General features: G+C 45.6%; 1 protein-coding gene across 1 annotated transcript in view; it reads left to right on the forward strand.

Moving 5' to 3' along the window:
* Nucleotides 1-11,342, forward strand: part of SAE1 (SUMO1 activating enzyme subunit 1) — a 46,821-nt gene extending 35,479 nt beyond the window's left edge. Inside the window, exons 6-9 of the mRNA XM_044268479.1 lie at nt 1,721-1,826; nt 7,560-7,704; nt 10,700-10,769; nt 10,868-11,342. Coding sequence (XP_044124414.1) covers nt 1,721-1,826; nt 7,560-7,704; nt 10,700-10,769; nt 10,868-10,960 — 414 coding nt within the window. The 3' untranslated portion in view covers nt 10,961-11,342. The remainder of the gene's footprint in view (nt 1-1,720; nt 1,827-7,559; nt 7,705-10,699; nt 10,770-10,867) is intronic.
* Nucleotides 11,343-11,573: the final 231 nt, after the last annotated feature.

The raw sequence follows: 11,573 nt of genomic DNA on the forward strand, positions 1-11,573 counted from the left end.
TTGGACATGAAATTCATAGCAGAATCTGAATCCAACCTGTGAGGCTAATCTACATGAATTTCCGTTTTCATGTGGGAACCATCGAATGGCTTACTACGGCACACTCTGTACCCTGTACTCGTTCCATAGCGTTTGTTTGATCATCGGCTGTCTCAGGCATAGCAGAGCTGCAGGGTCTTGGCAAACCCTGATCAGCTCTACCTGTATACAATGCCCCTGCCACGGTGGGCTGTTCTCCTCCTTAACTGGGGCTCCTTTTGAAAAGTGCACAACAAAAAAAAAAGTCAGTCCCCCAGAGTTTTTTTTTTACCTCTTGGGAGACCTATTGTGTGCCAAAAATAAATAGTAGAAAATAGTAAATATAGTAGAAAATATAGAAAAGTAGTAGAAAATATAATAAAATACAAAAAAAAACACCATCGCAATAGGACATTCATTTAAAACTACCATATACATATTATATAGCAAAATGACCAACACAAAATAGTGAACCCGTTTTAATAATTTATTTTGGTGTCAGTTTGCATGTTAAAAAATAAATAAATAATTTAGTTTGCAAACTAATTATTTTTTTAACTAAAAAAGAAAAAAATAATAAAAAGCCCCAGGTGTCACATGAAAAAAGAAAAATGTTGCAAAAATTATTTTGACAGTCCAACAAATAAAGTTAGAACTGTAAAGGGGTTCTGTCACCCTGAATGTGAGGCTTCCCCCCCCCCCCGGTAGCGGTGAAACAAGCATGACCAGGCCTGAAAAGCCTTTAATGACCAGTTACTTTCTCATGACTTGGGGCACGTGGCGGATTAAAGGAGACATTGTCGGCATATCACTACGGAATGCCACCAATAACAGATGAGTGTGGGTCCTACCTCTCAGAGGTGCGACCAGCACCTGTCTCTTGAATGGGGCCCCTAAAGTGAATGAGAGTGCACCGTAAATTTTGCAGCATGTGTTCTATAGTGAAATGCCGCCAATGTCTGAGATGAGACAACCCCCTTTAAACCACCACATGCCCTAAATTACGAAAAAGTGTCTGACCAGTAAGGACTTTCCAGGCCTGATCATTAAGGGGGAAGTCTCACGTTTAGGAGGCTAATAGTTTAGCCTGAGCAGAGACTATGTCTGTTTTGGAGGACCTGGCTCATACACGACACGGTTAGCCCCATTGATTTTTTTTTTAATAAGCACTGCGCAATGCTTCATTTACCCTGTGGGGGCGCTGCAGGGAAATAGGATTCTGTAAAGATTACAGCTGATTGCGAGGGGTTGTAACTGTGGGACACCTTGTGATCATCTTATCAGGGGAGCCTTCTGATGCAAAGGGGTTTCCAAAGCAGCCAGCCCCTTCAATCTCTGCAGATCGTCTTCTGCAGCAAGACCGTTAACGTTTCTAATTTGCGCCCACAGCCCGCCTAAGGCGCCGGTGCTCTGTCCAGGAATTCAGTGATCGTAATGGAATAAAGTTGGATAAAAACAAAGTACGTGAGAAAGTAGAGCACAATGTCCTCGGCAGCTGGAACGCTCAGTCTCATTATCCACAAGTGACATTGCAGCGGCCCCAATCACTGTTCCTCTGGCTGTCTAAATGTTTTAAAGAGCTGAGAGGGGGAGCGTGAAGGGGAGGGAGGCGGCTGCTCAAAAAATGACAGTCAGCTCAACTTTTGCCGAGAAAACATTCCCGCCGAGACTCAAAACTTCTCCGCTTTTTTGTCCTTGTCAGAAAATCGAGTTCTGCCAGTTGAAGGACGCCCTGGAAATCGACTGGAACAGCGAGAAAGCCAAAGCTGCGCTGAAGAAAACCCCTGCCGATTACTTCCTTCTGCAAGGTAAAGAGGTGGCCTGTAGTAACCGCAAACCATGTGGATGTGGTGGGGGGGGGGGGCGATCCTAAGTTTGATGGACCTGGGATGTCCATGTATTACATGGCCAGTCATGCACTTGAATAGTTGTATTTCCCCAGCACAATACTCTGTATGCCAATTAAAGGTTTTGTCCGGTATTTTGATATTGATGGTCCAGCTTGATCATAGGTCGTCATTATCATTTTATTTTTTTTAGTAACTCCGACTAAAAATGGGTAAGTGAACAATTACGCTCAATCCATTGTCTAATTGGGTGGAGCTGGTTAACATAGAAGTGAATGGGAGCAGCGCTGCAGTAACCTGCTCCGTCCACTACACAATGGATGGCGCTGTGTAGTTCTGGAGCTACTCTGGAAGAGCGCATAGGCAGGGTGTCAGCCGCCCCCCCCCCCCCCTCCAACTGATCAGATACTGATGGCCTATGGTGAGGATAGGACATCAGTATAAAAAATACTTGACGACCCACTGGCCCATGCAAGACGATGACACCTTGCAGGTTGTCTAGCACGCAGACCATGCTGATGTAAATGGCTTCGAATGGTCTGACGTGACACTTTGGTGCCTCTCTCCTCCCCTAAATGTGCCTGGAGATGTGTGGCATTCATCATCCGGCTCCACAGGGCATTGTTCACCCTGAAGGGTTCATCAGTGTGGGATGTGGCCGAAGAACGTCCACTTCTATGCCTTACTGTGACTCTTCCAGTCTGAGAACATCCTGCTTGAAACCTTGCAATGGCGAGGTACTGTTGATCAATTGTTAGGTGTCGTCTTGGTCTCTTGATGTCAAAATGTGAACAGCATGATGAGGAGGACTATTTATATACCAATTCTAATTGAACCAGGTCATTTATTGGGGCGATTCATGGATCAAACTCTTGTTGTGAATTTTGCCGTTAAGCTCCTTGTTAGAGAACAGCACGGTGTGCAAAAAGTACTGAAACATTGAACAGGTGGACGTTTAGAGAAGGTCACATTATGTTCACCTGTTAGGGTTAGGGTGCATTTTATCCTAAAGATTCACCCACATGCCAAATATCCCTAACCTCATTGGTGGAGGGGCACTAAACAGTGGTAGCTATGGCACTCCAGTGTCAAAAGATGTCTGGGCACAGACCATATGATGCCTCTCTCAATCCACATTGAATGCCTCTTTAAGGACCCCAAAAGTCCTAACCAGTGACCCATAAAAAGTCTCCTGTTCACAGTCCTGCCATACCCGCACCGCTGTCCCTTTCCCAGCAGGACCAGGAAGTGGCTCGCCCCGAGACTGCTGTAGCCAGTGCTTGAACGGCACTTCACTAGCAGTGATGTACCATTCAAGCTGAGGCCTGGAACCAAGCCACTTCCTGGTCCTTTGGGAACCGGAGGTGGCCAAAAACAGAACAGTGGTGTAGGACTGCAAACAGGAATTTTTTATTTTTATAAAGGTGCATAGTTCATGACCCTTGGGGTTGTCTTCCCTTAGGCCGGACATCCCCTTGAGGCACAAGTGTTGAATCTGTCATTTATCAGGTAAGCATGGTGAGTTTTCAGGGGTCTCTGAGTATTTCCCGGACAGAGCGGTGTACTTGGGCCTGACTACATTCTGATGTAACACTGACACAAACCGAACTGTAGTGGATCCCCTGACTATTCTATGGTCTGCCCGGAGGTCGCTCTAGATATTTTCCTGCAGAGGAAAAAATACCTTCTCAGCATTTGTATTTTTAGCCAGGGAGGAGTATAGGGTAGGATAACATAGCCTGTCGGTGCACTCTGGCTAACTCAGGTGGATTGCCTCCAGAATGCTCCGATCACCCTCCAAAATTCTGGTGAGTGCAGTAAGTAGTATTTACGGTGCCTGTCAGTAATGGGCAGACTGGCATGTGGCATAGCCGCTGTTTGTGTTTCTTGGCATGGGTACATCCTGATTTCGGGAGGCTTGACACGATACCAGGGCCTTATTTATAAAATTTCCTTCCTGCTGCCGTCTGCCAGGCCCACTCCACCCCCACGTGGCAACTGGACACCGACGCAGAGCCTGAGCCTGTCCTTGTCTCGCCCCTTCAGGGTGTGGCGTGCACCTGCTCTGCTATTCTGGGTTTCCTGTGCCGTGACCGGCAGGAGGGGTCCGGGCTGAATGCGCATTCCTCTCGATCTTGAGCTGTGCTCTGTATACATTTTACCAGCAGGTTCAGGCTTTTTAGGCCCTTCCTGCCGGGGCCGTTTCCTCTTAAGGGGGTCGTTCAGGGTTCAGTTTTGAGCAACATTTGACAACCAGTCCCTGTGGTCTGGTAGCGTCTAAATGAATGGATCCCTCAGGCGTTCTTCTTACAGAGCGACAAGCTGTAACAGGACGCTGCGCAAAAGTACTAGGGATTCCAGGAAAGTACAAAGAAATCTGACAACTGTGTAACCCCTGACACCTTCATGTTCCCACTTTCCCTGATCCGCGTTACGGATGTTGCACCGTGTCATGGGTTAGATAAGGTTTCACTGTGTTCCTTCCTGTGCAATGTTGCGTTCCTCTGTTATTCCTCCGAGAAATGTATAATTAAAGGGGTTTTCTGGGAGTTTAATATTGATGGACCATCCTCAGGATAGGTCATCAGTATCTGATTGGTGGGCACCCCCTCCTCCTCACAGCATACCAAGCACAGCGCCATACATTGTATAGTTGGTATTGCAGCTCAGGCCCATTTACTTGAATGAACTAAGCTGCACCTAGGCCATGTGAATGTGACGTTCAGCCTGTGAACGTTTGCAAGCATGTTATGAACTGACAGCAAACAGTGATCTTGAAAATGTAAGTACTTGACACACAAAGGGGGAGATTTGCTAATTAAACTGTGCCAGGCTTCTGGGGTAAAACTGACATACATACTATTGGGAGTTGTCCCATTACGAAAACGTATTCCTTATTCAGGACAGGGCATAAGTGCCTGATCAGGAGGGGTCCGATCGCTGGGGGAGCCATCTGCGGTGGTCCCATAGAGCGGAGGTGAGTGGCTGGCACTCATGCCTGTCTGCATCTCCAATCGGGGGAACGTGGACGCACGATCAGCGGGAGACCCAGCAGTCAAACCCTGCCGATTGTCACCTGACCCCTGTGCTGTGCATATGGGGTAAGTTGTTTTAGACTTTTTGTTTTTACCTGTCTGGCAGTAGGTTATGAGAAAGGAGTGTGACCAACTGAAAAAGGACACACTTTCTCAAAAATGTACCAAAATTGCTCTGCATATTTATCATTCAGCATCAGCCCCTGTGATAAATCTGGTTCATTTTATGATTAGAGACTAAGAATTCAAATAATAAATAGGAGTAGTAAAGCGGAACTTCATTATACAGTGATTGTGCCGCCTGGTAGTGTGACTGAAGTCCGTGCAGTGTTCATCCCGTTCCTACCGCCGCCGAGACTCCCTCCTGCACTCGCGCACCGCGTCACTTGTTGTTACAGGACTGTTGTGTGTGTGTGGAGGGGGGGGGGGGGGGGAGGGATGGAGCGCGGCACATTTTCAGTGGGTCGGGACCTGCCCTTTCTGGAAGATGAGCCGGAGAAGCTGCTGTTATTTTTGGATGCCCTCACACTGCTGTCGCCTGAGCCTTAAGGGAAGTGATAACACAGATGCCACCGCTCCCTCCCTGCAGACTCCATTATTTTATTTGCTTTGGGCTTGTGTCCTGATTATTTTTTTTTTTCAGCTTGAACAATGAATATTATTCGGGTCACGTTAGAGAGGAGCACAAACTAGGGACGAGAAACCTGAGGACAGGGCCAAGTGTAGATGTCGTTGCTCTATCATCTGCAGATAAAATATATTCAGCTACGGTTTTAAGAATTCAGGACTGCTCTATTTTGGGATTTAAAGGGGAGTTTTAGCTTTTGGGTCCAACATTGCTCACCTTCACTGCATCTACTCCGTAGCGGCAGCACAGAATTTTACAGCTTCAACCCATTCTGGTGAATGGCTTAAAGTTGCAACATCCTTCACTGCCACTAGGGAGTAGACACGGACCAATGTAAGCAATGAAGAGGCCGTGGCACTTCTAGGCAGCAGCCTAGTCAAATAGACCCCCACCACCACTGATCTGATATTGCTGACCTATCCCGAGGATATGTCAGAAATATTCTGAACCTGAAAAAAAAAACTGCATCTGTCAGCAGTTTTGCATCTATGAAATGGACTGACCTGTTACATGTGCAGCTGAAGGCATCTGTGTTGGTACCATGTTCATATGTGCCTGCATTGCTGAGAAAAAAAAAATGAGGGCGTTGCCGTTACACCTAGAGGCTCTGCTCTCTTTACAACTGCTCCCCCGTCTGTACTTTGACAGCACCAGGAATGATGATGGTTTCCCTGCCTGGTCCTGTCAATCAAAGTGCAGTTACAGAGAGAGCAGAGCCTCTAGGAGCAATGAGGGCGTTGCCGTTACACCTATAGGCTCTGCTCTCTTTACAACTGCTCCGCCCTCTGTACTTTGACGGCACCAGGAATGATGATGGTTTCCCTGCCTGGTCCTGTCAATCAAAGTGCAGTTACAGAGAGAGCAGAGCCTCTAGGTGTAATGCCAATGCCCTCGTTGCTCCTAGAGGCTCATTTGCATATATATTTTTTTAAAAATTCTCAGCAATGAGGACACATATGAACATGGGACAAACACAGATGTCTTCAGCTGCCAAGCGCACATGTAACAGGTCAGCCAGTGTCATAGGGACAAAACTGCTGACAGATGCCCTTTAAGGCATTCCTTAAACTACACAGGGCTAATACAATCTTTCTCTCAGACACTAAATAACTTGTGAACCTCTGGACGATTGCTATTAACAGGACACTATGATGTATCACAAGAATTTTTTTATCTTTGAACTTTTTATCGGTTTTCTTGAGTCCAGTAGGGGGCAGTGCAGGCAAGAGATCTTCCGCACGCTGCCTGGTGTCTCCCCAGTGTCTGTCTGAACTGTTTATTTCTGGATCCAGCTGCCCGCGCGGCTCCAATGAAGTAACAGTCGTCCTCCACGTCAGTCGCTTTATCGCTTCCATCTTTCATCTCTTAGGAACAGCTTACATTTTCCATCCGAATATGTAAATTTTCTGTTAGTCAGACGCGTGTGTTTAGAATTAGTCTGCAGGGGAGGCTCAGAGCAGACGGTAGTGATCAGGACTAGTCTGGGATAGGTGTATCCGGGGGTGAGTGAGTCAGCATGCGGCCCCCTGCGGCTTACATGGGGCCAAAGTCCTGTTATGGTCACTACAGCCAAGAAACCATCCTGTCCCTCTGGATGCCAGTCTGTGCCCACCTCTGATCGCTATCCCCTGATCCATGAAAGGTTAGCCTGCCTTCAAGCATATAAATGTAATGGCAGATCCCATCAATGCCGGACCAGATGATGTAATGGACATTCAGGCTAGGGCCATGCAGCTTTGATGCACCTTGGTCTTCCCCCAAATTCTTGCACGTCTTGCATTGAAATGCGTGAATGTGACTGTTACGTCGCACCAACGTATGCACAGCTGCATAACCAAAGTCGGTGTGGCCCTAGCCTAAGGCTGGGGCTCCACAGCCACAAGTCCTGCTGTAATTGTGGCATTACCATAACTTGCATGCCCTCAATGCGAAGTGCCCCAACCTAACTCTCAGGACAGGCTGAATATTTTATTTTGTGTACGGTCGGCGGTGCCAGGCAGCCACTTATCTCTCCTTTTACCTTCTCCAAAGTTATAATGAAGTTCCGCACTGACAAAGGAAGAGACCCCCAGCCAAGTAGCTTCCAAGAAGACTGTGAAGTGTTACTTCAGATCCGCAATGACCTGCTGGACTCCATAGGTGTTAACCCCGATCTGCTGCCAGAAGACTTTGCAAGGTAATAAATCTCTCTTGTACATTATGAAACTGTGGACTTGGCAGATACATCTGACCACGAATGTAAATTTTTTATTTAATAGAGTTGGGCAGGTGAGAGAAGTAAACTTTGTCTCAACGCTTTCACTGTCCTGTGTTTCCTGACAATTTACACACTTTTGACCTGAACAAATAAAACCTTTAAAAAAAAAATATATATATATATATATATATATATATATATATATATATATATATATATATATATATAAATATTTTTTATTTTTTTTCTAACCGTAAAGGCACCACACACATTGTGAGAACGCCCTTCCATCACTTTACCCTCCTGGGCGCCTTCATGCAAATTTTCTACAATATAAAAATAAATGCATAAAACTTGTATTTGTGACCCAAGCAATGCCTGAAATGTACAACACCACCTAAGGGTACAGTCACACAACAAAATCCATTTTGCATATCCGCAAAATACGTATGTGATCAGTGTGCATCCCACACTTCATGGGCCCCATTAGAAAAAATGCCTATTGTCCGACATATTATTGCGGCTCGGCCAGACGGATGCGGAATGCACACAGCCCCATAGAGTTGAATGGATTCGCAAAGAATTTGGATCGGACGCAGGCTGAAAATACGGTTGTGTGAATGTACCCTTAACCTAAAAGTACAATGGGCAAAGATTTCGTAAATGCCACCTATGGCTATGTCTACATACCCATATTTTCAAAAATTCATGAAAACTTAGGAGACCAAAATAAACCTGTGATCCAGGTGACTGTAGGCATTGAGTCACAACTTTGCCACGGGACCTGATGAAGTGCATTGGATATTTAGACATAACTGCACCTATTATCACTCCCTAGTAAATGGGGGTGATGGCATGAACAGAAGAATGTCATGCATCTTGGGTCACTGGAAAGCTGTACGGGGACAGATCACAGTATTAGGCCTCATGCACCCAGCCGCGTCCTCAATACACGGGCATCGGCCGTGTGCACCACTCATCCCGGATGCGGACCCATTCACTTCAGTAGGTTTGCAATCCGGAAGGTGCGGTGCAGAACGGAAGCACATGGAGTGCTTCCGCGGGGGTTTCTGTCCGTGCCTCCGCACCGCAAAAAAGTAGTGCATGCACTACTTTTTTGCGCTGCGGACGGATTACTGACCCATTCAAGTTGAATGGGTCTGGATCCATCTGCGGAATCCGCATGGATGTTGCCCGTGCATTGCTTGCAGTCCCAATGCATGGGACAGCCGATCAATGACTGTGTGCATGGGGCCTTAGACTGTCTTCTTCCTGCTCTCATTTTCAGCTCCCTCTTCCTCTACACAGAACCAGGGAGTAAAACCCTTCATCCTGGTGCTGCCCCCTGGAATATTGCACCTAGGGCAATCTGCCATAGTCATGACGTGTCGCATGTTCTTGGAAAGCAGTGAGTCCCTTTAATTTAATAAACCAGTCCATAACACATGAAATACAATGCTTTTTATGCTTTTGTGAAGCTGAAAGCTCTGTATTAAAATGTACGGATCCTGCTGTGCAGCATTACACACTGTAATATTACATGATGGTAATAATACCATGTAGCATCACATCAGGTCTCCTCATCCCAGCTGTGAGCACTAGGCCACATGTGGCACTCACAACTAAAATACCAGTAATTGTGTCTAGCCGTGCATGTGTAATAGTAACTTCCCAATTATCCACGACAGCGACATGACAAATGTCTGTATCGGTAGAGGACGTAAAAATTCGGGGTGGGAGCTGCTCATCTTCGATTTAACAGTTTTAGTGCATCACAGACCTCAAACAGGAGAAATGTAACTTTGCACCTATAGTTTTATGTAAATTTCATCAAATTTTCCTTTTTGAATGTCACATTTTTGTATTTAGGTAAAAGTTAAGTTGAGACTAAAGAAAATGAGAGAATAAAAAATAAAATTTAGTCTAATTTCAGACTTCCCTAGTGGGCTAGGGAACTGAAGGGATTGATGCCTGCCTTCCTGGTGGATTAGGTTAGTAGAGGTAGTATTTCCAGATTCACCGTTGGTCTAGGGTATTGGAGGATTTAATGCACTTGTCCCTGGTGGTCTAGGGTGTTGGCAGATTTAATGTATTCTTCTTCCCTGGTGGTCTAGGGTAGTGGAGGATTGAATGCACTCTTCCCTGGTGGTCTAGGGTGTTGGCAGATTTAATGTATTCTTCTTCCCTAGTCTAGGGTAGTGGGATTATTTAATGTACTTATTCCTGGTGATCTTGGGTAGTGGGATGATTTAATGCACTGTGCCCTGGTCGCTTTCTTCCCTGATGGTCTAGGGGTAGGATAGTAGTAAGTTTTTATGCACTCTTCCCTGGTGGACTAGTTTAATGGAAGGATTTAAGTGTTTTCCAAGACTTTTATACTGATGACCTATGGATAAGCTATCAGTATCTGATTGTTGGGGGTCTGACATCTGGAACCCCTGATGCTTGAAAAGTGCCGTACATTGTATAGCGGCTGTGCTTGGCATCGCGCTCAAACCCTGATCTGCGCCTAGACCACGTGACCGATGAACCCTGCGAGAAACAACCGATCGGACCCATGTGTCGTAGCCCAGCGATTAGATACCGATTATCTATCCTGAGGATAGGTCATCAGTATTTAAATCGCGAAAAAATCCTTTAATGCACTCTTCTCTGGTGGCCTAGGGTAGTAGAAGGATCCAATTCACCCTTCTCTGATAGTCTTGGGGTACCGGGAGGATTTAATGCACGTTTTCCCGGGGGTCTAGGGTAGTGAAAGGGTTCATACAGCAATATTTTCTTGCTTGGTTATCTTCTTTCCAGTGAAGAACATCTTGCTACAAGTCTAACAATGGGAAATGACAGTTTGTTTAGGTTTTTTTTTTTTACTTAATTTGCACAAATCGCCACAACAGCCTGTATGATAGGGACATTGTGCACCTGGTAGACACGCACGTTTTTTTAAATTTATTTACACATATTTTCTTTTTTGCAGCTATTGCTTTTCAGAGATGGCTCCTGTCTGTGCAGTTGTGGGAGGTGTCCTGGGCCAGGAGTTAGTAAAGGTAAGCATTGCCCACGTCTGTTACCCCCCCATTCTATAATATTACGGATGGGTCATTTAGCACGTCCTGTATTTTTTTTTGTTTTGTCTCACGTACAGGCCCTTTCCCAGCGAGATTCTCCACACAATAACTTCTTTTTCTTTGACGGGCTGAAGAGTAGCGGCATTGTTGACTGTTTTGGCGCCAAATGATGAAGGACCCGCGCTGGTTATGATTGGTTATGTATTAGGGGGTTAGCAGATTTGTGACATTTGGACCAATATAACTGCACTTTGTAGATCCAGTAACTCACTGTTCCTGCTCATTCATCCTCTGGGTGTCCGTGTAGAAGAATAAAAAGTTGCCGTGTAGCCCAGCACGCACGTCTCCGAGCTGTTATACCATCATCGGTTCTCCCATCTTTAGATGAAGGATTTCGACGAACACCAGCTCTGTGGAACCAGAATATGAATGTCACATGTGATCTCCCTTTTTTTCCCTTTTTTTTTCCCTTCATTTTTATAAGCTTGTTAAATGTATTTTTGCTCTTCTGATTTATTTTTTAATTTTCAATAAAATCCAATAAGTAAAATGGCAGTGCAGAGTCTTTGTCAGTGGGGTAACAGGAATATATTTGCCTAAAATGTTAACATCTAAAAATTTCAATAAATTTACCTTCACTCCTGCTGTTTGCGTCACCATATCTGACATCACTGTATTTGCCACTCTGCTGCCATATCACAACTGGCAGCCCTGCTTACACATCACGTCAGCGGGGGCCAGAGCAGAAGCCTTGGGAGAAGATGAAAAATTCTAAAGGAATGT

This window comes from Bufo gargarizans, chromosome 9 (genome assembly GCF_014858855.1).
Source record: "Bufo gargarizans isolate SCDJY-AF-19 chromosome 9, ASM1485885v1, whole genome shotgun sequence".
NCBI classification, from domain to species: domain Eukaryota; kingdom Metazoa; phylum Chordata; class Amphibia; order Anura; family Bufonidae; genus Bufo; species Bufo gargarizans.